At 46.4% G+C, this 26,826-nt stretch overlaps 1 protein-coding gene across 1 annotated transcript; it reads right to left on the bottom strand.

The window, feature by feature from the left end:
* Positions 1–1,882: 1,882 nt before the first annotated feature.
* Positions 1,883–26,807, bottom strand: LOC111948483 (scavenger receptor cysteine-rich type 1 protein M130-like). Its single transcript, XM_023961813.1, has 6 exons — positions 26,702–26,807; positions 15,368–15,673; positions 2,945–3,247; positions 2,584–2,868; positions 2,084–2,169; positions 1,883–1,999 (listed from the first exon to the last, which is right to left on the bottom strand). The coding sequence occupies exons 1-6, from the start codon at positions 26,805–26,807 to the stop codon at positions 1,883–1,885; spliced, it is 1,203 nt and encodes a 400-aa protein (XP_023817581.1).
* Positions 26,808–26,826: the final 19 nt, after the last annotated feature.

The following is a 26,826-nucleotide window of genomic DNA, read 5'->3' as shown; positions in this document are numbered from 1 at the left end:
AAATTCTTCTCCGCATTTGACCCAGAGCGGTGGAGCAGTGAGCTGCAGCGTTAAGGGCCTTGCCTAAGGACCCTCACTGGGTGATGTTCATTGCTCAATTGATATGGTAATTGACTCAGTACCATTGTTTATTCCCCTCCGGGAATTGAACCCTGGATTCCTGTGTGGTAGCCGCTAACCTTACCAACCGAGCCATCCAGCCGGTTTTGAAGAAAACATATAAACACAGTCCGACACAGCTACACATTAGTCACGTTGGCGCATTCATAAAAAGACTCAACCAAACGGCGTCCCTCTCAGAATCACTTCAACATCATAGAACAACCAGAAATAATCCATATTTAAGGCGCTTTTTTAAAGAAAACTGAAGGCCTTAACGTGAGCCTTGTCGAGCTGACAACCCTAACTTGGAAAAAAGACGCCCCTGAAGCGTGAATCGAGTTCGGTGTCTTCCTGTTTCGACTGTTCCTGTCCTCTTCATCATCCTCACCACCAGAGTCAACCCCACAGCAACATTCTGTGCCGTCTGGCTACGCTCTCTCCATCCACGGCTGTGCTGTCACTCATCTTTTTCCTCCTCCAAGTCCTTCACTCCTGCCTTTCCTTCTGTCTACTAACAATTCTTCCTCCTCTCCTTCTTCCACCATCAGTCGTCCAATTTCTACCCTGCAGGTCAACGGCACGGTGGTGGTTGTTGTTGAACCAGACCAGGACACAACTGGTGTGATTGGCATGATTGATTGGTCCTAATGTTTGCCAGAAATATAGCCAATCCAGTGAGCATCTGTGTACACTGGACACCCCAAAACAATGATGAACGCCCATTGACTGTAAAAGAGAACTGGACTGAGCCAGTGTGATGTCACCCATAGAAAACAGGTTAGTACGGCTTTCAGAGAAATGAAGCCAATTCAGCTTCCATTTTCCACAAAACAGACGCCAAGTTGAACTACGAACTACGTCACTAAACAGTTATTGGTCCAAGTCAACGTTTCCATGGCAACCACTCTCACAAAGCGGACTCAAGAACATCTGTCAATCTGTCAAAGGTTGTAACCCTTGTTCTATCCTAGGCACTTTAGCATTGGGAGTTGGGTCATCTAGACCTACTAGACAGTGCTCTGAACCATTTTTCTTCAATGATTTGGGATCTTCACTGTTGTCCATGGATTACATGAAATCTTTCCACCTTTATCCACCTTTGTCATGGTAGGGAGAACACCTCAATGGAAGGGGGGGGGGGGGGGGGTCATGTAAGATAAAACAAGGGTTAAACGGACTGGTTCAAAACGGGCACCACATGATTTATTGAGGCATCAACACCAGAGGGGGAGGGGCCACTCAGTCCATTTCTCATATACAGTGAATGCAAACGTCTGATGTGGAGCACCAAGTAGTGATTAGTGAAGGAATTCAGATGTGATGCTAGTTTCCAACCAGTTGACCTGTAATTTGCATTTTAGCTTAATTATAACTTAAATACCTTCTAGCGTGTTTAAAACATCACATGTATTCCTCCTACATCTTTGTGTTTTACTTTCTTTTTCTCCTTTTTCTTTCTAGGATTTATAAACGTGACCCATTAAACCTGGAGTGAGTTAATCAACAATAAAGTAGGTACCATTCCAAAATCATTTGCTCTAACTTTTAAAGCATGAATCTGGTGGATGAAAGCGCTTTTTACTTCACAGCTTTTGTACAACATCTGTATCCAACGCTCACCTCATTCTCTTTGTAGAAAATTAGGATTACATGAGCAAGAATGACAATGACATTTTCTATAAATGAGCGACTTTACTCATTAGTTTCATCTTTAATATTGTTTGGGGTCAAATGTTAATATTGATGTTTATTGAATCTATTGGTAATGTAATGCAGAGTTCTACAGCTGCAGCCTGGACTGTTCATTCTTTCCTTCACACTGCAGTCCTCTCCTCTGTACAGCCTCCAGAACCAGAACCATCAGGAACGTCTCGGTTCCTCTCGTGTTCTCCGTCTGCTAAAAGACTAAAAGACAACAATTCACCATCACTATAAAATACTTCAGGTCCTGTATTTGCCGTGCAGGTTGTGTGTTCAGTACCGTGGCGTAGAAGCAGGTGACGAGGATCATTGCCATCAAACCCACCGAGACGACAACCCAACGGATCATCAAACCGACCACAGAGACTGAAACAGAGGATTTCTGCGGAGTCATATTGGACATTTGATTCTTCAGGAATTGGAACTTTTTCTTGGAAAAATAATCCTAACGTTTTATTAATCTCCCAATGGCCTGTGTGCATCTACGGGGACTAAACGTTTCTTATATCAAACAAAACCTGGGTGTCTGGAGTGATCATAGTGTTTGTCAAACGAAATGAAAAAAGGAGAATTTGTTGGTTTCTGTACCCACAACTTCCTGTTCACTATCAAAATAAAGTTCTTAGGCCCAGTCAATCTATTTTCTGAAGGTTTACCTGGCTGGTTTTCATCTTTCCTGACACACTTGGTGCTGATCTGGATCAGTAAATTCTAGAATTAGAGTGTTGCAGCAAAATGGGACATGATCAGTAAAATAATGAGGTTGGTGTTTGGTTTTACCTGAACAGATTATTTCAAGAGTAGATTGGCTTTGATCATCCCAACGCATAATATTACAGTCTTCCAGTGATGGGCCACACGGAGGCTGGATCCACCACACTGATCTGTTCAGGAAGTTGTCTTTGCTTCTAGTAGACAGAGCAGAACCACAACCCAGCTGAGCGCACACTGCAGAGGCGGAGTCCCGGCTCCAGTTAGAAGCAGCTACTGGTCCCCATTCTCCACCGTAAAACATCTCCAGTGTTCCAGCACAGTGACTGACGTCTCCCTCCAGGCGGATGATTCCTTCATGTAGACACAGATACGTTATTGATGAATGATTACACCTGATACCAGTTTAAAGCTGTGGCTCCTCCTCCACCTGAACAGGTGAGGTCAACAACTTTGTTTGATGAGGAGCTTCTCTCTAGTCTGGGGTGGTTGCAGTCCAGGAGAGAAGACTCATGACCTTCACAGAGAAACTCTTTGTTCCACTTTGGAGCTTCTGCTTCTCCATAGAGCGCCCCCTGGAGGACTGAAGGAGCCCCACAGCCCAGCTCCCTACAGACCACCTCTGCATCCAGCAGGTCAAAGTCATCTTCACACACGGAGGACCACGAGTTGTTGGACTTCACCTCCAGCCTGCCTGAACACCGACTGGATCCGTTCTCCAGCCTGACAGAGTCTGTGGATCCAGAAGAGAAGACCAAGTTTAGAACGGTTCACAATGAGGAATATTTCAATTCTCTGGACTCAAACATCTCAGGTTACTAAAAAAACAACTTAAGAAAGCAAAAAATTCTGGGAACAACTGGCACCAACATTTTATAAAACCGTCACATCTATCAATGAAAGTCAATCACTACCACCTAACATGAACTCAGCCAACATAATCCTTCTTCTAAAACCAGACAAAGATCCCACTAGTCCTTCAAGCTATCGCCCCATTTCTTTAATCAATGCAGAAGTAAAAATTATCTGCAAAGCACTAGCACAGAGAATAGAAAAAATCACTCCTCACATAATTCACTTCGACCAAACTGGATTCATCAAAGGCAGACACTCGGATGACAATCTCCGAAGACTTGTTAATATAATGGACTTTTCCACCATTAAAAACCAGGAAATGACTGTACTATTGCTGGATGCTGAAAAAGCCTTTGACAGAGTAAATTGGAAGTTCCTTATTGCTGCCCTCCATAAGTTTGGTTTTGGAGAATCATTCATCAATTGGATCAAAATATTATATCACAACCCCAATGCATCAGTTAGAACTAATAAACAGACTTCCAACAGGTTTTTTCTTGGAAGAGGAACAAGACAGGGTTGCCCACTCTCCCCTTCTCTTTTTGCTATATTTATTGAGCCTCTAGTTGCAGCAATAAGACAGAATGAGAGCATTATAGGAATTAAACCCAATCACAGCCATCATAAAATTAGTCTCTATGCGGATGACATATTACTGTTTTATATGAATTTACATTCTGTAAATGAAACAGCAACAATCATTAATGAATTCTCCTCCATATCAGACTATTCCATTAATTGGAATAAGTCTGTTGTATTACCACTCAACAGGAATGCGGAACAAAGACTCACAATACCAGTTAAATCAGGAAATATCAAATATCTAGGTATCAATTTTCCCAAAAACTATCAGAACTGGTGCAGCTAGACCACACCCCATTACTGAAAAACATACAGGACGATCTAACACGCTGGACCAACCTGCCTCTATCCCTTATGGGCAAGGTAGCCACGGTTAAAATGAAAATCTTACCTAAAGTTAATTATCTCTTCTCAATGATTCCCACACAACCGCCACTAAAATGGTTCAAAACATTAGACTCATCCATATCAAGCTTTTTATGGAACAATAAACCTGCAAGAATTAGTCTAAAAACTTTAAAATCTGCAAAAAGCTGTGGAGGATTAGAATTACCTAACTTCCACAATTACTTTCTTTTAAATTAATTACAATAAATCTTAAAATGGTAAAAAAAATAATCCAGAAACCAACTCATGGTTAGACTTGGAACAGGCGTTATGTGGAAAGATCAACCTGTCAGATCTTCCATTTATTAGCCAAATAGTTAAAAAACAGGATTGTTTCAAAAGTATTAATATAAACACCACTTTAACAGCCTGGTGGGAATTTCTCAAAATATCAAAATCATCAATTCATCCGTGCAAAATGACACCCATCTGGAACAACCCAGACATCCTCATAAACAAAAAAAATGATACACTTCCCAGCTTGGCAAGAGGGAGGATTAGTATCTATCATTTTCATAACTCTTTGTATTTCTAAAAAAAACTATTTAATAAATTGGAAAAACAAGAAAAATATAAATATAAGTCAACACAGAAATCTGCTGCTTGATCATATCTGCTTGGAATAAAATTTCAGCCCAAAGTTCAAGTAGCTTTGAAAGAATTCAGTCTCTCTGGTCTCCCAAAGCTAACTCCATGACTTAGGCAAGGCAAGTTTATTTGTATAGCACAATTCGTACACAAAGTAATTCAAGGTGCTTCACAAAACAGAAAAATGCATTAAAATCACAATACATCATAGAAATAATCAACGTAAAATTTACTTTAAAAGAAAAGAAAAAAAAAATTGAAAAGTGATTTAAAAATAAAGGAAGGAAAGGAAAGAAAAGTGCAGATAGGACCTTTCAGTCATATACACGGCTAAACAGAAATGTTTTAAGTCTAGATTTGAACACAAACACAGAAGAGGCCTGTCTTACGACTTCAGGGAGGCTGTTCCAGATTTTAGCTGCAGAATATTGAAACGCTGATTCCCCTTGTTTAGTTCTGAATCTGGGAATCAACAGGAGGCCAGTCCCTGAGGACCTCAGAGTCTGAGATGGTTCATATGGCACTAACATGTCAGAGATGTAATTTGGTGCGCGGCCATGGAGAGACTTGTACTTGTACACAAGCAGAGCTGCTTTGAAGTCTATTCTTTGAGGTACAGGGAGCCAGTGCAGAGACCTGAGCACAGGACTAATGTGATCATACTTCCTGGTTCTGGTCAGGACTCGAGCAGCAGCATTATGGATGTACTGAAGCTGTTTTACAGCTCGTTTGGAGAGGCCGGTGAGCAGGCCGTTACAGTAGTCTAACCTACTGGAGACAAATGCATGAATAAGTATCTCCAGGTCTGGCTTTGACACTATGTTTTTGATTTTGGCAATGTTTTTCAGGTGATAAAATGCCGCTGATGTTACTGACTTGATATGGCTGTTAAAGTTCAGGTCAGAGTCCATGATTACCCCTAGATTTCTGACTTGATTTGAGGGTTTAAGAGACAGAGAATGAAGGTAGCTGCTGACACTTTCTCTTTGTTTCTGTGGGCCAAAAATAATAACTTCGGTCTTGTTTGAGTTTTGCTGGAGAAAGTTGTTCTGCATCCACGCACTGCTCTGTTAGAGGCAGTGGCTGAGTGAATCCACTGGCCCATATTCACCTGTTGTAAGTGACACATAGATCTGAGTATCATCTGCATAGTTGTGATAAGATATGTTATTACTGCGTGGTGGGGGAGTTTGAGAGCTCGAGTGATCCCAGGAGATAAGCTGTCTGGGGCCTAAGCCCCTGGTAGGGTCACCCATGGCAGACAGGTCCTGGGTAACGAGCCAGACAAAGAGCGGTTCAGAACCCCCTGATGACAAGTAAAAACAAGGACCCAATTACGTCACCCGGATTGGCCCCACTCTGGAGCCAGGCCCAGGGTCGGGGCTTGCAGGCGAGCGCCTGGTGACCGAGGCTTTTCCCACAGGCCCCGGTCGGGCACAGCCCGAAGGAGCGTCGTGAGACCACTCTCCCATGGGCCCACCACCCGTAGGAGACCCCAAAAGGGACCGGTGCATTGTGGTTTGGGTGGCAGTCGAGGGCAGGTGCCTCGGCGGCCCAAACCCCGGTCATGGAACTTGGCTTTTGGGACATGGAATGTCACCTCTCTGGGAAGGAAGGAGCCTGAGCTGGTGCGAGAGGTTGAGAGATACCGTCTAGATATAGTCAGGCTCACCTCCACACATAGCCTGGGCTCTGAAACTCAGTCCTTAGAGGTTGGACTCTCTACCACTCTGGAGTTGCTCGAGGTGAGAGGCGGCAGGCTGGTGTGGGCTTACTCGTGAGCCCCCAGCTTAGCCGCCAAGTGTTGGAGTTCACCCCGGTGGACGGGAGGGTCATGTCCCTCCGCCTTTGGGTGGGGACAGGTTTCTAACTGTGGTTTCGGCTTACGGGCCGAACAGCAGCTTGGAGTGACAGGCCTTCTTGGTGTCTCCCGAAGGGGTACTGGAAAGTGCCCCAACGTGTTGGGTGAAGGTTAAGGAGGGGGCGCTGGAGGGGTAGGAGAGCTCCTGTGTGGTGTGAGGCTTGGAAGACCCAAACGTACTGTGAGGGTCTGCTGGGAACGTCTGGCTGAGCCCTCCGTTAGGGAAGTCTTTAACTCCCACATCCAGGAGAACTTCAAACAGGTACCGAGGGAGGTTGGGGACATTGAGTCCGAGTGGACCATGTTTTCCACTTCCATTGTCTCTGCTGCTGCTTGGAGCTGTGGTCGCAAGGTCTCTGGAGCCTGTCGCGGCAGTAACCCCAAAACCCGGTGGTGGACACCGGAAGTAAGGGATGCCGTCAAGCTGAAGAAAGAGTCCTACCAGGTCTGGCTGGCTTGTGGGACTCCAGAGGCAGCTGACAGGTATCGGCAGTCTGGATGGGCTGCCCATCTACACCTGGGGCTGGGATCAGCCCTTCCCTGGCTCTGGGACGGGATCGAACAACCCTCTCGGGACCCCCGGTCCCTCTCGGTGTCATTCGCTTCGGCTGCAGGGTCTTGGGAGGGGGTCTTGTCGGCCCTGTCCTGTGGGGGAGCGTTCTGGGGGGGGGGGGGGGGGGGGCACTATTGGTACAGGACCTTGGGGGGTTGACGGGTCGAAGGCTCCGCTGAGGCAATCGGCGGTTGCCCCGGCCGGTTGGCTGCCTCGGTCCCGTCCAGGCCTGACCAGAGCTCTTCTAGGCCCGGCGCTTGGGGGTGGGGGCCTGGACTTGCTCCGGGGGGGCGGCGCTTTCTGGCTCCTCTCTCCCTGTGTGGGGTGGGTGGTGCTGGGCCTGGGGTGTTGGCGCCTCCGGGGATGGGGTCTGTGGGCTGGGGGGACCTGGCCCCTATGCTGGGGGGGGCTGGGGGACGGTTGTCTGACCACCGGGGGACAGTTCACCAGCTGTCCCCAACCTACCCCCTTCCTCATATAACCTCATATTACGGTGAGGGGGTGGGGGGGTTTAGCCTGCGATGCGCCTTGGGGGGGGAGCTACTTGGCAGTGGTCCCCCTCCCATGGTTGCCGTATTGAGTGGGCCCCCCCTCTTTCGGTTTTATTTGCACCTTAGACATGTAGGGCCCTTGGTAGGGGGGGTGCTTGGACATCACTGCCAGCAAGCAGCATATGTCCTCTTAGCACCCTACCCGCCAATTTTAACCGCACCTTAGACATTTAGGACCCCTTGGTGGGGAGGGTGAGGGGACGTCACTGTGAGTAATCAGGAGATGTCCCCTCAGTGCCATACCTGCCAATTTGAACTGCACCCCCCTTAGTACACACACCCCTCCCCCCTCAAAATATACATTCCAACATAAAACACACACACGTGCACACACACAGCCTCACAAACACACATACACGCACACACATTTTGCAAGGAAGGTGGGACCTAGGACCATCTGTCCCCTACCCCTTCCCTGGTGGGGGATACGGGGCCCTTGGCAACAGCGGCCGTGTCCCCTGGGTGCCGGCTTCCTGGGCCCGGCAGTGCTCTCTCCGCGCGGGGGGGGTTCACGCTACACCTGAGCCGGGGGTGTCCGTGTCCCTGGGGGGTGGGTTCTGGTCCTTGCCCCTGAGCGCTGGGCCCCGCCAAATTTCCAACTGTGGCCGAGCCTGGTCGGGCCATGTTTACAACACCCCTTGTGGGCCCCCTTTTTTCCCCGGGGTGCTCCCCTCCTGGGCGGGGGCGGCTGGCCCCTGCCTTGCTCCTCCCTGGACCAACCGTGGGGCGGATTGGTGGCTGCCTGAAGTGCGGAGCGGGTCTCCCTTGGGGGGTCCTGGCTCATACCTGGAGTTGGGGCGGGGGGGGCCCAGAACTCCTGGGTGGTGATGGGGTGCTCGTCTGGGGCTATGGGGGCCTTTCTCGGGTGGGGCCCCGCGTTGGGCGCTTCCGGCGCGGCGGGGGGGCTCCTTTCTTGGTTGGGCTGGGGCGGCGCTCTCTTTCCCCCAATGCTTTCCTGCTCTATGGCTCTGGGGGCCTCGCGGCAGTCCTGCTGACCCTGGCCTGGTTGGCGGATTTGGTCGCCCGGGGGGCGGTTGTTCCCTGTCTGCTGCCGTGTGGCATTGAGGGGTTTCAGTTGCCGCTGCTGCTGCGGCGGGGGTCTTGGTGTGGAGGTGGCTGGGCACTCCCCCTCCTTCTTTTCACATTCCACCATCCATTTTAGAAGAACATGAACACTCACCTGAGCACAGGTGTTAGCTCACCTTTGCACTAATAGTTTGCATGATTGAATGAATGAAATATTTCACACTAGTTGGTTTAGAGGCATAAGTATGCGTGTGTGAACACTATCTGTTTTGTGTACATGTTGACATGTGGACATTTTTGCAGCTAGCAGGTATGTTGATAACATTGGAGTGTGTGGACAGGCCCCGCCCTTTTTGCACTACATTTGAACCTTACCGTAATGACCACCTACTATCACCCCCCCCCCCCTCTCTCTCTCTCTAACATCCCTTTCTCTTCTTCCCTCTTTTCCTTTTCCGTCTGGGAACATGATTGAAATTAATAAAGTTTGGCCTGAATTACAAAAGGGGTTTATTCAGACATACCTCTGGATTTGTCTGAAGATTAATAACCCCTCTTGTTAAAGTAAAATATGTCCACCACAAGAGGCCCTCAGTTCTCATCTGTCTGCCCAGCTGTTGGACAGGACAAGTTAAAAAAAAACGACTTAAGATCGACTCAATGACGCATCACAAACTGACAGTGAGACATACATACAGTCGGCATCAGAAGGTTTGTTACCTAAGCAGGTGATTTCCATCGTGTAGCTGCTCATTGTATCGTAATTCACACATTCCTCCATATTTGGTGGAAATTTATCAAAGCATGTAGACCTAATCCAGAAAACTGGCTTTGCTCTTGGAAGTTGTTTAGTTGTAGATGAAACGTAGGATCCACACTTCAGCTTCTTGCACACATATGCTGATGTCTCTTTTCTTAGAAACAGCCGGGCATAAACAGCTCTCCATTCTCTTCCACTTTTCACCTGGAATTCACCAGAACAAGGACTCGATCCCATCAGTCTCATATTAGCAGGATCTGAAAGAACCCAAGAAATCAAAGATTGTTTGAGAAACATAGAAACAAAACCAGGTCAAGATCTGACCTTCAATCTGTAGCAAATGCTGTCTTGCTCCTACTCCTACACCTGGCTGTGGTTCCTGTCTCAGGCTCGACTCGCGTCCCAGACTGTCCCCCCAACCACGGCTGGATGAAGCTCGTCTGCTGGACTTTATATATGTAGTTGTAGGGTTAGATAAGTTAATTCTTCTCTAAGAGTTCTGGTAAATCGCCTGTCCGTCCTGGGGGAGGATCCCTCCTTCATGTGGGCACCCCTGAGGTTTCTTCGTTTTTTCCGGAATCCGTTTTTTTAGGAGTTTTTCCTTACCGCGAAGGGGGGTCTAAGGGCAGGGATGCCAGTATAGCTTAGTCAGTTTGTTAGTTCATTTTAGTATTTTCCTATTAAATTCTTTGTATTCATGATCCTTTTGAGTTCATGTTTACTTCGAAGCCCATCGAGATGACTGTTGTTGTGATTTTGGGCTATACAAATAAAATTGAATTGAAATTGAATTGCTAGCACACAAGGTGTGTGCAAAAACTGCTGGTTTGTCAAAGTGGAAGGAGCTTCCCTCCACCCGTCCACTTCCCTAAAGCTCTGTTCACATCGGCCTCAGTAACGCGTTTAAGCAGCCACAATGTATGTGTGTGTGCGTGTATGTGTGTGTGTGTGTGTCCGTGTGTCTGTGTGTGCCACAGGGACACGGACACCCCCCGGCTCACATGGGATTTCATCCCCAGCTCTTGGTCTTGCCAGAAAGCTCAGGGATCCCCCTCCCTGCGTGGAGAGAGAACTGCCGGTTCCAGGAAGCCAGCACCCAGGGGACACGGCCGCCGTTGCCAAGGGCCCAGTTCCCCCCACCAGGGATGGGGTAGGGGACAAATGGTCCTAGGTCCCACCTTCCTTTTGAAATGCATGTGTGCGTGTTTATGATGGAATGTATATTTTGAAGAATAAAGGGTGTGTGTACTAAGGGGATGCAGTTAAAATTGGCGGGTAGGGCACTGAGGGTACATCTCCTGATTACTCACAGTGATGTCCAGGCACCCCCCCTACCAAGGGCCCTACATGTCTAAAGTGCAAATAAAACCGAGAGAGGGGGGGCATATTCCATACAGCAACCATGGGATGGGGGACTACTGCCAAGTAGTTCCGTCCCCCAAGGTGCATCATAGGCTAAGCCCTCCACCCCCTCACCCTAATATGAGATTATATGATGAAGGGGGTAAATCAGGGACAGCTGGTAGACTGTCCCCTGGTGGTCAACAGCCGTCCCTCAGCATAGGGCCCAGGTCCCCTCAACCCAGCGCAAACTCCCCAGGCCCCGCACCACCCGGCCCACACAGAGAGAGAGGAGCCAGAAAACGCTGCCCCCTAAGAGCAAGTCCAGGCCCCTGCCCCCAGCCGCAGCCACTGGGAGAGATCTGGTCTGAATTTGACGGGACTGAGGCAGCCAACCAGCCGGGGCAACCGCTGATTGCCTCAGCGGAGAACCCAACCCGTCAAACCTCCAAGGTCCGTTACCGATGGTGGGCCCCTCCCCCAGACAGCCCCCCCACAGGACAGGGCCAACAAGCCACCCCCCACAGATATGGTGGATGTCACCCAAAGCGACCTTGGGCCCCAAGATGGTTGCCCCGCCCCGTCCCAGAGCCAGGTGCAGATGGGCAGCCCATTCAGCGCAGCTACAGCCCCCCCCCCCCCCCCCCCCCCCCTTAGCCCATTCGTGGTTCTTCATTCGGGCTACATGTCCTGCCCACTTGCATTTGGCTTCAATCACTTTCTCGATGACATCCTTCACCCCTGTTCTTGATCTTAAGTCTTCGTTCCTGACCTTATCTCTCCTCGTAACTCCCAGCATTGATCGTTCCATGCTCCTCTGGGTGATTGCTAGTTTCTCTCTTTGGCAGTTGGTAAGTGACCATGTCTCAGCTCCATACGTCATTGATGGCAGTATGACAGTGTTCATGATCTTCCTCTTGAGACACATGGGCATTTTTTGATCTCTCAGAAACGTGCTGTACTGTCCGAATCTCTTCCAAGCAGATGTTACTCTCTCGTCTATTTCTTTCGCCATCTCATTTCCTGGTGTTAGCAGTCTTCCCAAATACTTATACTCATCCACCTCCTCCAGTTGTTCTCCATCCACAATTATTCCTTTCCTTCTCCTTTTCCTTGCTATTTCATTGCACATGATTTTCATTTTCTTTTTGTTCATTTTCATGCCATCTTTTCTCCCTTCCTTGTTCAGATCGTTGAGCAACTTGCTGAGATCCTCTTCCTTTTCTGCAAATAAGATGATATCATCTGCAAATCTCAGGTTGTTCATCCTCTCTCCATTGATGTTAATTCTCGCTTCAGCTTCCATTCTCCTGAATATTTCTTCCAACGCTGCTGTAAACATCACTGGTGACAAGGTGTCTCCTTGTCGCACTCCCTTCATGATCTTAATCTTTCGGCTAAGTGATTCGTTCCGAACCTGAGCAGTGCCTCCATCATATGTCTCTTTCAGGATGTTGATGTACTTCTTCTCTACGCTGTGTTGTTTTAGCGCCTCAAAAACAGCCTTGTGCAGGATAGAATCAAAGGCTTTTTCATAGTCTACAAACGCCATATAAATGGGTATTTTATACTCATTGGTTTTCTCGAGTATTTGCACGACTGACTGCAGATGGTCGATGGTTGAATGACCTCTTCTGTAGGCAGTTTGTTCTGGCGGCTGGTGGTCACTCAGATTGTTATTCATCCTATTCTTCAAGATCTTCATAAAGATTTTGTAGACTTGGGAGAGTAAGCTGATTGGTCTATAATTAGCAAGGTCTTTCTTGTCTCCCTTCTTAAATATGAGTGTTATAATGGCATTTTTCCACTCGTTGGGTACCTTTTCTTCAGTTATCACTTTATTGAAGAGTGTTCTCAGCTTCGATCTCACAACTTCACCTCCGGCTTTGAGCATTTCAATCACAATCTGATCTTCTCCAGGTGCTTTGTTATTCTTCATACCTTTTATGGCATGCTCAATTTCACTATCAAGGATTGATGGTACATCCTCTGCTTCTTCTTTTCTGATGTTCTGGGCTGCATCTTTGTATAGCGTTTCATAGAATTCTGCGCACCTCTCAAGAATTCTCTCTGTTGGTGATGACGGTTCCATCTTTCTCTTTCAAAGCTGATATAAGAACCTTGTAGCCTTCTTTTTCTTTTGCTCTCTTCAATCCTTTCCCACTCTCAATTGCCTCTTTCACTCGCCTGGTGTTGTGCTCTCTAAGATCTTCTCTCAGTCTTTTCCTGATGGTTTGACACAATTTGTTGTACTCTCTTCTCTCTTGGTCATTCTGCTCTTTCTTTGCCATTGCTCTCCTTTCTTTCAGCAGTTCCTTAGTTTCATGCTTGAGCTTCTCCTCTCGCCGTCTTTCCTCTTTTCCTGCTGTTTCCATAGCACAGTCCTTAATGGTCTTTGTGATGTTAAGTGCCATTTCCTCCAAACTTTCCTCTTCTTGCAAGGCTTCAAAGCGATTTTGCAACTTCAGTTGAAATTCATTTTCTTTTTGTTTCAGGGTGTTGATGTTTACTTTCACTCCTTTTGGTCTCATCATTTTCATTCTTTCCAGTCTTGTATTCATTTTGATCTTACTTCTGACCATTCTGTGATCACTACCGATGTTTACCCTTTTGATGACATTGACGTTCTGAATCATGTTTTTGTTTGCCAAAATATAATCGATCTCGTTCCTGGTTTCGCCATTTGGACTTATCCAGGTCCATTTTCTGATCTTCCTCTTCCTATAGAAGGTATTTCCGATCTTCAAACCTTTTGATTTTGCAAATTGCACCAGTCTGGTTCCCCTTTCGTTCCTTTCTCCAAGACCAAACTTTCCAACTGTCGCTTTGATGATGTTGTCCAACCTTTGCATTGAAGTAACCCATTACAATCTTGTATTGGCTTTTATTCTTCTCCATAGATTTTCCAATCTCCTCATAAAGCTCTTCAACTTCTTCATCACTGTGACTCGATGGTGGCGCATATACTTGTATCACTTGTAGTTGGTATTTGCTGTTTACTTTCAGTGTAAGCGACGTCACTCTGCTGCCCTCACCTTCATACTCTCCATAACTCTGTCCTTGATGTTTTTGTTGACCAAAAAACCAACTCCTCCAACAGATTCGTTCTCTCCTTTTGTGTACAGCACATGCCCACTTTGCAACTGTTTCAGTTGCTCTCCTTTCTTCCGTGTTTCTGACAGTCCAATAATGTCCCACTTGAAACCTGTCAGCTCTTGCTCTAGCTCCTCCTCCTTCACTGGATTTTTCAATGTCCTCACGTTGTAGGTGCAAACATTTAATTGCACTCTGGAAACCCGGGGATTCTTAGCACCCTCTGCCTTTCGGCTGCCGGGGACTGAGGGCCGTTGTGTGTTGAGTGTATTCATGTTGTGGGTGTGAACCATGACTCACCACGCTGGTTCAGTGCGGATTGGTGAGTTGCCTGCACCCTTGATTTCTCAGGGGTGCAGGACTATGAGGCAGGTAGTACGAGGTTACATTTTACTCGTAGCAGACTTAAAAGCCTGACCTGACCTGAGCACATTCATATGGTGTGTAAATATTCATAAGGATGAATTCTTTGTTGATGTGAGTGAAGTGTATTGCAATACACCAGTCTTCACAAAGTCTGATCACTTTAATCAGTGGATCAAGCTGTTTCCTCCACAGAATAGCCACACCCCCTGGTATCGTCCCCTTAACTATTGATGTGCTGAGGTCAGTGGTAGACTCCCCAGCGCCATAGAATTCAGAGTTAGGGTGTTCAATTTTTCCAGGTCCTGTTTAATATTTACGGAGACGATCATTTTGTGTTTTGTTATAAATTTGAAATGTGCGAAAACTGTGACTTTTATGTTATTCCCCTCTAGGTACCTTTACACCAGAAAAGGGGCGTAACACTCCACCCGTCCACTTCCCTAAAGCTCCGTTCACATCGGCCTCAGTAACGAGTTTAAGCAGCCACTTCCAATGAAAAGTCAATGTAAACGTGCATTTAGGGCTTCTGGTTCAAAACTCTCACATTCACGCTTAGCTATGCAAGTTTCTATGACCATTTTTAGGCTCCAAGGACAAAACGCGCAACCTTTGAACTCATGTTGAAACCAGCTGAAAGTTTGACCAATCAGAGACTTGGATTTGGTAATGACCAGTGAGTGAATATGGGTCACATGCCCGGTGCAAACAGAGCTTGAGATGACTTTCAATCAAACTTTCACTGATTGATGTACCTGCACAGGTGTTCTAGACATTTCTATAGTGGCGTAAATGTCACTAAAAGTTCCGTCTGTGCTTATTGATCCATCAGCTCCCAGTGAGATTGAACATGTTACAGAAACACGCCTACATTCACTAACTGGCAGCTGTACCTGAGCAGGTGAGTCCAACAGCTTTGTCAGGTGGACAGGCTTTTGTTTTCCTCCATGAGCTTCCACAGTCCAGAAGAACAGACTCATGACCTTCACAGAGAAACTCTCTGCTCAATATGGGAGCTTCTGCTTCTCCATAGAGCGCCCCCTGGAGGACTGAAGGAGCCCCACAGTCCAGCTCCCTACAGACCACCTCTGCATCCAGCAGGTCAAAGTCATCTTCACACACGGAGGACCACGAGTTGCTGGACTTCACCTCCAGCCTGCCTGAACACTGACTGGATCCGTTCTCCAGCCTGACAGAGTCTGGAAAGAGATGAAGAGCAGATCAGACATTGATCAGATGATGGTCTCTATCATGTGGGGTCTGTGGGAACTTTCATTCTATTGACTGAAGTGTTTCAGTGTTTTATTGTTTCTTTACATTTTTTTCTTCTCCCTTAAAGTCACAGAGAGACACACTAATAAACTCACCTGAACAAGTTATTTTCATACTGTCTCTTGTTTCTCTGACTATCACCAAAGATCCACAATCCAGTCTTCTGCAAACATTGGCTAGATTCTTCATGTTTCTTTCCCATACTTCACTCCACTCAGATCCCTGGATCCTCCTCTGCAGTCCACCAGCACAGCGACTGTCTGTTCCTACCAACCTGAATTCTTCTGGACCTACTGAGCACAGACACAGTAATGCCATGAAGCAGTGGGACTTCAGCACAACCCACAGCAGATTGTGTTGTTGTGGATTTGTCTCATTGACCTGTTCCCCACAGTCCTGTGGAGAAACCAGAGAGGGAGCGTGAAGAAGATTAGTCATCTTTCTACAACATGTCACGTGTCCACACTGAAATCTACAGCTATCACTGAATGAAGGTGAGAATCTCATGAAGCCTTAGTCACAGATGCTCTAAAGCTGTGTTCATATTACCATCAGAAACACACGTTTCAGTGTCCTCATCTAGTAGATAGTCTATGTCAGGGGTCCCCATATCCAGGTCTGGAGGGCCGGTGTCCTACATGTTTTCCAACCAACCTGCCATTGAAGCTCCTTATTGGCTAAACACACCTGATCCAGGTAACCAGCATCAAATAAGGCAGGATTTCTGGAAAAGAAACAGGACACCGCCCCTCGAGACATGGATTTGGAGACCCCTGGTCTATGTCAATGCAGGTTTCAGGCATCTGAACTCAAAACTCTTTGTCAGAAGTCAGAACTCTGTCTCCCCCTCTGGTCACCGACTGGAACAGTCTCCAGAAAACTGCAAGCACTTCATCTCCTAGCACCCCCAGCGTGAACTTCCTGGATGCCACACACCTGACTCTCATTCAGTCAATCAACCAAAGTCCACTTCAGCAAGTGCAAAACACGACACGATGCAGGAATAATAAATGTTTGTGTTTATTTGTATGTATGCATGGACATATGCATGTGTACAAGAGTGTATTGTGTACGTGTTGACATGTATGTGTGCTAACATGTTTGTAATACTTGGTGACAGGCCCCGCCCTTTAGGAAAACATTTAATTGTTATAGTTATAGGGGGTTTGTATAAATATACTCCTCGTGGATCTGAGGCTCCTGATTGTAACAGTAGCATCTGTCCAACACACACACACACAAACACACACACACACACATTCACACTCAGTCATGAACTGAGGATGTCAGAGTTCCTGCAGAAACTCATGTGAACCACCAGAGGGCAGAAAAGTCTGAGTGTCGACTCCTGCTGAGTGGATCTTAGAGATCCTGCCGTCACTTTTACTGGAAACTTAAAGTTATCAGTTACAGCTTTTGCTTCACTTAAGTTCAATACACAATTAAAGTGTTTATTAATTTACATGGGGGTTGCATGGTGGTGTAGTGGGAAGCACTCTAACTTCCCAAATGGTTCAAATCCCAGGGGGGGAGTGTTTGCATGTTCTACTTGTACATGTGTGGGTTTTCTCCCGTTTCCTCCCCCAGTCCAAAAACACGCTTCATAGGTTCATTGATCACAGCTTGTCCATTAGGTGTGAATGTGTGGTTGTGTGGCGCTGTAACAGACTGGTGACCTGACCCCGCATTCAGTACCTGGGATAGGCTCCAGCAACCCCTGTAACCCAAATAAGATTCAGCAGCTTTAGAGGGCGGATGGTTTCACTTGTAAATATTTTCATCCCACTTTTCTACCTCGCTCTAAGGCCCAGTGCTCTTTCCAGTCACATTCACTCACTGATGGCGGCTCAGCGGCCAAACACTGGCGCCAATCTGTGACAACTAGAAGACGCTGAAGTTGGCTTCTGATTCACAGCTTCTGATTCATGAGGCACTAAAGGAACATTCTGCTGCATTTTTCACACTAAGATCACCTAAAACCGGGTCCTGATCAAAAACCACAGGACCTGGACTGCTCTAACCTGGATTAAATTATGATTTAGATGTTAAAGAACACATTAAACACAGTTTCTGATTAGTGAAAATGTGAAATAGAAGGATTTTTATCACATTTTACGCACTGAGTCCACCTCAGACCAGGTCCTGTTCCTGAAATTTTGGGGAAATTTATTTTTTAATTCCTTCACATTTTTCTATCTTTATTTTTTACACTGGATTGTACTATTGTATTTGTTTCCACAGGTACGAGCCGGTGGCCATAACATCACCTGGGTGCACAAAATGACTTTGTTGCATTCCACAGACTGGGCACAGACTAAAGCTGACACTTTTAGGATGGACTACAGGAATCCAAGAAGGCTGGAAGAGGCCACATTACAATCTCAGACATCAACATCCAAAAGAAACTGGGAAACACATGTCAGATTGGACACATAGTTATGGTCAGGGTCAGCATGAGCCCCTGACTTAAGTTTGAGTTTTTTGTTCCATTTTTTCTTGGTTTGTTTCCTGATTTACTTTAAAGTTCCTGTTTTGGTGTTTTGCTTGAAGTTGTCCTTCCTTTGTCCCTATTATCCTTAAATTACATAAAATGTGATAAAATGATTCTATTTCACACAGCAGTTTTTGATCAGGACCTGGTCTGAGGTGGACTCAGTGCGTAAAATACGATAAAAATCCTTCTATTTCACATTTTCACAAATCAGAAACTGTGTTTAGTGTGTTCTTTAGTATCTAAATCATAATTTAATCCAGGTTAGAGCAGTCCAGGTCCAGTGGTTTTTGATCAGGACCTGGTTTTAGGTGATCTTAGTGTGAAAAATGCAGCAGAATGTTCCTTTAGTGCCTCACGAAGCAGAAGCTGTGAATCAGAAGCCAACTTCAGCGTCATAACCACAAGCAGTGTCCAAACTCCAAAGACACTTCCACACATGTCTGGACAAGGCGAGAACCGAACCTGCAGTTCTCCAGTCAGAGGTCGACCGCTCTACCCCTGCACCACAGCCGTCGCATATGATTTATGGAAGAAAACTTTTTTTTAAACATTAATATCTATTCAAACTTTGGTGCCATCAAGCAGAATTTACCTGCAGCCGTTTTCAATTGATGCTCCTCTTAATTTTCTCAGGGTCCCTACTAGGGCTGCACGATATGAGGAAAACTTGCGATATGCGATATTAGTGATCAATATTGCGATAACGATAAATTTGCGGTAAATAAACAAATAGAAAAATAAACAAAAACATCATTCCCATTTCATTGCAACAGTTTAAAAATTATACTCCAAATGACCCTCATCGACATGGGGGACAAACGTCAGGGTGGCTAACCCTGGTCCTCAAGAGCCTCAACCCTGTCTGTTTTCCAATTCTCCCTAGACTGCTCCATAATGATAACCAAAATCAGGTGTGTTCAGTCAATCAGGATGTGAAATCACTTGAGTCAGCCAATCAACAGCAAGCTGGTTAAGGAGAGCTGGAAAACAGGCAGGGTTGAGGCTCTTCAGGACCAGGGTTAACATAGTAGGCCTCCATCTGATTGGTCAACAATGGGAAGGCCTCCATCTGATTGGTCAAAGCATAAAGGGATTTATTTGATTCGTTAAATGCTTCAAGCTGCTAGAAGATTGTTTTAACACATTTTGGGTTTGCGATTTATTGCGATATTCGCCGTCTTTTGCGATATGCATATTGCAGAGCTGGATATTGCGATAACGATAAATTTGCGGTATATTGTGCAGGCCTATTCCCTACCTACTGAGACCAGAATGGTCTCCATGGAAACAACCCCATCCTCAACATGAGGCCCCTCATGAGGAGAACAGCGCGTCATGTGTGACATTCTCCAAATCCAATGCACGGATTCTTCTGCAGTCAGCAGGAATGCAAACAGCCGCCACTGCTTTCTCCCAGATCTAAAAGTCAAAGCCAGTCAGGATGGAAGCAGAGTTTTACCTGAGCTGCAGAGACCCACAAACAGCAGCAGAGCTGGACGCTCCATGTCCTCTCCGTCTGTCCTCCCCTCCCGTGCTCCTCTACTTATCACGCCAGTGCTCTGGCCCCGCCCTCCCAGCCTTTCTGCTCTCACTGTTTTTTCAAACTCTGACAGCCGGTTCTTCACAACATCCCTCAAAGACTCTAGTTTGATGATTTTCTGGGTGTTTGTTGCTGCTGAGCATCTATAAGGGTTTGAAGTTCCTGACACTTGGGGCTCAGAACTCTACAACAAGATCTATCTTTTAGCAGAAGAAACTTCAGGAGTAGAACCAAGATGTGACCAAACATCAAAACAAGAGTTTCCTCTGAGGAAGACTCTGGTCACCTTAGAAAGGTGGAGGAAGCTCAGGAGTCTGGAAGGAGCTTGGAGTTGAGCCGTCGCTCCACATCAGAGAAAGGTGGTTTATAGCAAATGAATTCAGCTTCCAAAGAAAAGGAGCAGAGAAAACTGCCTTCATCTGCTCTGGATTTGCTCATTATGGGATGGCAAGCTAAAAAAACAATAATAATCATTGAAGTTTTAAAGAATATTTTGGAAAAGGTGGAAAATCTTCCTCATTCTGACTCTTTTCCATGAGGTTCAGAATTTAAACTAAAATAAAAGTCAGCTCAGCTGCTGCGGCACAAATGTCAGACGATCATATCTAGTCAGAAGAGTTTCCTGTTGAACCGTTTTGCAGATCTGTTATCAAGGATCCTGTTTCCTGATGAAGATTCAGAGATCAAGCTTTGAAACAATCTTTGGGTTTAAAAAGAAAGCTTTGTTAAATTGCCTTTGTGGCAAAAGTGTTGCCATGTCCCCAGATGTGGCAACACTTTCTGTGTCAATCAAATAAATATGAACATCGCCTCACATCTATGATGGTTGGATAAATGAATTGGGGTAAAATAATAGTCTGCATGGTGGTGCAGTGGTTAGCACTCTGGCAGCATAAATGGTTGCAGAACAAAATCGTTTTGGAAACTCTGGAAATGCAGAGAGACACGATTATGAAGCTCAGTTTAAACTGCAGCTATCAGCTACGTGGAGGAACACGGGAATCCAGCAGCTGCAGTTCCCTTGGCAGCCGACTTGCTGCGTGTCTGCGTGTCTGCAGGTCTGCATGTCTGCGTGTCTGCAGGTCTGCATGTCTGCATGTCTGCAGGTCTGCGTGTCTGCATGTCTACGTGGCTGCGTGTCTGTATGTCTGCATGTCTGCATGTCTGCATTTCTGCATTCACAGCTTGAAGAGAACAATTCTGATTAAAATGCCAAAAAACTATCTTGTTTCTTTAGAAATGCATCTGTGGTTCACTATCTGTGTTCATACAAAATGACTGAGATACTTGCTGACTCATTTGAACGTTTATCAGAAGTTATTGAGGCCGGAAGTCTGAATCTGTGAAGATCTTTCTAACTTAACTGAACCTCAGCTGTCAGAGAATTTAAAATAATGGATCCATGGTTCACAAGTGAGGAAGCTGGAAAACAAACCAAGAAGACGCAGCAGCAGCTGAGTTTCTGCAGAAACAAGGCGAGGTTGCCTGTTGGAAGATCAACTCGAGGCTGAGAGCAGCAACTTCCAGCAGATGACAGTGAACAGCTGTCCATCCTCCCCCCTTTTACTGGGAGGCAGCGCCGGGCGAGTTAGGCCTGACTTTATGACTGTAGGACTAAAGCTGGGACTGAGGCGTCTGCCTGCACTGATCTTTGGAGCCGCACGGCAACCAGACGGACTCTGAGGATGAGGAAAGGGAAGCTGTTTGATAGAAATGTAGCCTAGCTGTTCATTTCAGATGCAGAAGATGAGGACTTTGATGGATGTTTGGATGCTGATGGATGACTGAAAAATAAACAATAAATTAATGAACTGAAACTGCACCGTTTAATCCAGTGATGTTGTATTGTAAGGAGAGGAGTGTGTTATGGGAAATAATATGGCTTTAATTGTGTTACTGTGTGTGCGTGTGTGCGTGCGTGCGTGCGTGGCTCTTTGACTCTCACAGTTAGAAATTTCGTCTCTTTGTGTAAAACTTGTCCCCCCCCCCTGTTCCTGTTAGAGGCTTTAATAGAAAAACGTTGGATGTAACGTGGATTCAAACGTTAACCAACGACCCAAAACCAAGGTCAGAAAGAGCAGCAGGTTTTTCTGTCTGTAAGTTTTTCTCTTGTGAAAATCACTGCATTTGTTACCGTTTTCATCCACCTTACAGCCGCCGTTTCTTTCTATTAAAGCCTCTAAAAGAAAGCCCCGCCCCGCTGCTTCTCTGGATAAGACATGCAAGTTGCAGCCAATCAGATCCACCAGAAAGGTTTCGGCCCCCAAGTGACAAACACACCTCTGAACACTGAACACAAACCCAGGTCAGCGCGCAAAGGGGAAATGACGGAGCCAGATCATCGCTCAGTTAGGATGGCAGACCTGCAGTTGTAAAATGGGGGGGTCGCTCAGTTAGAATTGCTCATGCGTGGTTGTAAGGTTCCTCACTCAGTTCCTGAATACGCCCACTCAGTTGTCTTTAAGCCCTTTCACTTTATGGCAGCCATGAAACGCCATAGTGGTGAACCCCACCTGCACTCAACAGTAGCTATGATAGGCTCCAGCAACCCTTATTGGGATTCAGCTAAATCTGAAGATGGATGGATGGATGGATGGATGGATGGATAATGGATGGATAATGGATGGATGGATGGGTAGCAACTGTGTCACACACACAAAAAAAGAAAGAACTAAATGGGCTAATGACCAGAAGACTGAAATTCGACTCTCGGAGGGAATGGCAGGAAACTGAGGTTGTTGTTTGGTGTGGGGCAATTTATTTACAGTGATGGACAATAATGAAGAGAAACAATGAATGGCCATTCAGATGTATACACAAAAGTACTTCAAAATGTTTCACATTTACAAAGGCATGACTGTTGTAGCATGTCCTCGAGTCCAGCAACCACTGCACCATAGAAACAAAAACACAAAGAAAAACCAACTCGCCCACAGTTCAGAGGAAGGTAAGTGCACTGGGAAGCGTGAATTCAGTTTGTATGAATATACGGTAGTTCATTAAAGCGATGGTGTGGGCATAAGCTGGGTCAGAGGTCTTTGTTTTCAACTGGGCTACTAGGAGCCCCCAACCGGCTTGGCGGGAGGATGCGGCTTTTCTGATGGTTCAGGTTCCAGGGTCTAGCTCGCCATCATGGACCTGGCCTGGGTAACGGGACCAGAGTCTCAAATAAATCTGTTTTCTTCAAATCAACAAGCAGAAAAAAAAACATTCCCTTGCCAGTTAACATAATCCAGTGTGCACACAATTCATAAAAATATAGTACTAATTGCGTGGAGAACAAGGAACGAGTGGAGCAGGACTGTTTGTTTCCTGCAGCTGAACTCAGCAGCTCACGTTTACCAGAAAACCTGACTTCCTGTGCAACTTCCTGTTCTGACTAATGAAAGACTCACCATCAGAGCAGCTTTTTGAAAATCTGTGTCTTAGAGTCTCAGTCACAGCACCTGTACGGGGTAACCTGACTGTTTTTGGGTTGTCTGGGTCCATGGAGGGTCGTAGAGGAGCGGCTGCATCTAAAGGGGAGCACAGGTATTTCTTGAGGCTCGTACAGCCGCCACAAGGAACGTCACTTAAATGGAACGTAGCGTTGTCGTGCGTCTAGTTACACGCACTTATGATGTACAGGTGATGATGTCGTACGGCGTCCTGATGCTGCACTCTAGTCGTTTATAGGTGTGAGGACTGGCCCTCTTACTGATCACACACAGGAGGTGCACGTGATACACTAATGCCCCCAGGACGCCCACTATGATCGTCTAAAGGCTTATTTCCACTGGTCTGTAACGCTGGAGAGTAGCTTTACCCTACCCTCCAGCGTAACGCAGGAGTTCTATTTCCAGTCCGTTTATGCAGCAATTTTTCAGCTAAAAAGTCGGTGAACCGGAACTTTCAAAATAAAACTCTAAAAGACACAATTTCCCATTTCCGTAAATGTGTGAAGACCAGTCACACGCACATACACACACACGCACTCACACACTGAAGGAGGAGGGTTTGGGGAAGAGACAGAGGGAGCTAAAATTGTGTGCCTTGTCTAGGCTACCCCACCTTGGTGGGACACAGCCTTGGTAAATAAAAAAAATTAAAAAATTAAAATTTCACATTTAAGGTGCATGTTCACACGATAACACACGTTAAAACCAAAGATAAGACCACCATGGACGATGGATGTTAGGAATTCAAAAAGATACCATGATTTATGACACAAATTCTGTTGATGATTCAATGAAGTTCATTGTGTCTATAAGTTCTATTAAGCAGTTAAATTATTTTTTATCAGACACTGGGTTTGTTTTGTGTAAAACCTACCGACATGTTTCGGCGGAATGCCTTCCGCCTTCGTCAGGGTCAAATTCTGTTGAGTTTCAGACACGAGTCACCTCGTTCATTTATTAACTCTTTGTAGGACAAAACAACAGCAGTACAACTGACACTGACACCTAATGGTGAAATTACAGTATTACAACACTCTCACTTAATTTCACATTATTTAGAACCTTGAAGACAAACCCTTTTTTTTGTCTCTTCACAAAAAACTTTATAACAGTTTCTTTTTAAGAAAAACTTAAATTCCAGATATCTTTCTTCAAACTCACTTGCTGTATCCCGTAACCTTAATAAACGTAATTATGTCCTTTCCTTTACATTTCTTATCTTCATATTCATTTTCTTACAAAACAAAATATTTATGGATACATTCAGTGGTAACCTGTCAAAAAAAATATTCAACTATTTTCTCACACAAAACAAAGTCCAATCTCTCCTCTGAGACTTTCAAACCTCTGTTTTGTCAACGGCTTGGTCAAGATATCTGCTTTCATATCTTCAGTTGGACAATATTGTAGATTTATTTGTCCATTTTGCACACATTCACAGATGTAGTGATATCGAATGTCTATATGCTTAGTTCTGGAGTGATCCACTGTATTTTTGCAATTGCGATGGCACTTTGGTTGTCTTCCATCATCACTGTGGGCGTATCCTCCACTCCAAGATCAGCCAGTAAATGTCTCAGCCAAACTCCTCCTTGAGCAGCTTGACTAAGTGCAACATATTCAGCTTCTGCTGTTGAGAGTGCAACTGTTGCCTGTTTCTTGCTGAGCCAGCTCACCGCTCCTCCACTCAGTAGAAACATGTTACCTGTTGTCGAGCGTCGGTCATCTTGGTCACCAGCCCAATCCGCATCTGAAAATCCAATTAAAGATCCAGAGTCTGACTGTTCATATTTAAGGGCAAGATTCACTGTCCCTTTCTGTTTTTTTATTTTTTTTTTTTTTAACTTGTCCTGTCCAACAGCTGGGCAGACAGATGAGAGCTTAGGGCCTCTTGTGTTGTACATATTTTGCTTTAACAAGAGGGGTTATTAATCTTCAGACAAACCAAAGGTATGTCTGAATAAACCCCTTTTGTAATTGAGGCCAAACTTTATTAATTTCAATCATGTCTGAAAATCTTTGGTTTTGGACCGGACGGAAAAGGAAAGAGGGGAAGAAGAGAGAGGGACGTTAGAGAGAGGGGGGGTAGGGGTGATAATAGGAGGGGAAGGGGGATAAGACCATGAAGCAGCATAAAGCAACAAGTTTACTGGTTGTTAATCATTATGGTAAGGTTCAAATGCAGTACAAAAAGGGCGGGGCCTGTTCACACACACACACAAATGTTATAAACACACCTGCTAGCTGCAAAAATGTCCACCTGTCGACATGTACACAAAACAGATAGTGTTCACGAACGCATACTTATGCCTTAAAACCAACTAGTGTGAAATCTTTCAGTCATTCAGTCATGCAAGCTATTAGTGCAAAGGTGAGCTAACACCAGTGCTCAGGTGAGTGTTTATGTTCTTCTAAAATGGATGGTGGAACGTGAAAAGAAGGAGGGAGAGTGCCCAGCCATCCCCACACCCAGACCCCCACCGCAGCAGCAGCGGCAGCCGGAATCCCCCCAACGTCACACGGGAACCGGCAGGGAACAACCGCCGCCCGGGCGACCAAGCCCGCCACCCAGGCCAGGGCCAGCAGGGCCGCCGCAAGGCCCCCAGAGCCAGAGGCCAGGGAAGCACGGAGGGAAAGAGAGCGCCGCCCCAGCCCAACCAGGAGAGCAGCCCCCCCGCCGCGCCGGGAGAACCCAACGCAGGGCCCCACCGGAGAAGGACGCCCACAGCCCCAAACGAGCACCCCACCACCACCCAGGAGTTCCGGGCATCCCCCCGCCCAACCCCAGGTACGAGCCAGGACCCCCCAAGGGAGACCCGCTCCGCACTCCAGGCAGCCATCCGCCCGGCCCACAGTTGGTCCAGGGAGGAGCGAGGCAGGGGGCCCGCCGCCCCCGCCCAGGAGGGGGGAACCCCGGGGAAAAAAAGAAGGCCCACAAGGGGTGTTGTAAATATGGCCCGACCAGGCTCGGCCACAGTTGGAAATTTGGCGGGGCCCAGCACTCAGGAGCAAGGACCAGAACCCACCCCCCAGGGACCAGACACCCCCGGCTCAGATGTAATGTGAACTCCCCCACCGCGCGGAGAGAGCACCGCCGGGCCCAGGAAGCCGGCACCCCGGGGACACGGCCGCCGTTGCAAAGGGGCCCGTACCCCCCACCAGGGAAGAGGCAGGGGACAGTTCACTGTCCCTTTCAAATATCGAAGAATCCTCTTCACGGCAGTCGGATGAGCAGTATTGGGATCTGCATTGAACTTTGACACAGCATTCACAGCTTGAGCTATGTCTGGTCGTGTGGCTATTGAAGCATACAGCAAACTTCCCACCATTGACTGATAGTTTTGTTGGTGTACTGGTTTACTAACACCATCACTTTTTTTCAGTTTCACGTTGGTATCAGCAGGAGTTGATACAGGATTAGCATTTTCCATCCCATATTTCTTAAGTATGGCTTCAATATAATTCTTCTGATGTAGAAAGACACAGTTCTTCTCTTTGTCTTGCACCACAGAGATGCCCTGGATGTAGGACAGCTCACCCATGTCCTTCATCTTGTAGCGCTTCTTGAGAGCTGCCTTCAACTCGTTCATGCTCTCAGTTGACTCTGTT

Source organism: Oryzias latipes, chromosome 13 (genome assembly GCF_002234675.1).
Source record: "Oryzias latipes chromosome 13, ASM223467v1".
In the NCBI taxonomy this organism is placed as follows: domain Eukaryota; kingdom Metazoa; phylum Chordata; class Actinopteri; order Beloniformes; family Adrianichthyidae; genus Oryzias; species Oryzias latipes.
Note: the sequence above shows the minus strand (reverse complement) of the source record. Positions and strands in the feature narration are given on the sequence as shown.

What these genes read in the sequence shown, in the direction of transcription:
- LOC111948483 (XM_023961813.1), bottom strand. Translation starts at nt 26,807, where the DNA reads ATGAACGAGTTGAAGGCAGCTCTCAAGAAGCGCTACAAGATGAAGGAC. An exon ending in GCAAGACAAAGAGAAGAACT is followed by an intron (nt 15,674 to 26,701) that starts GTGTCTTTCTAC and finishes ATCTCTTTCCAG; the next exon opens with ACTCTGTCAGGCTGGAGAAC. An exon ending in TGTTGACCTCACCTGTTCAG is followed by an intron (nt 2,869 to 2,944) that starts GTGGAGGAGGAG and finishes GTCTACATGAAG; the next exon opens with GAATCATCCGCCTGGAGGGA.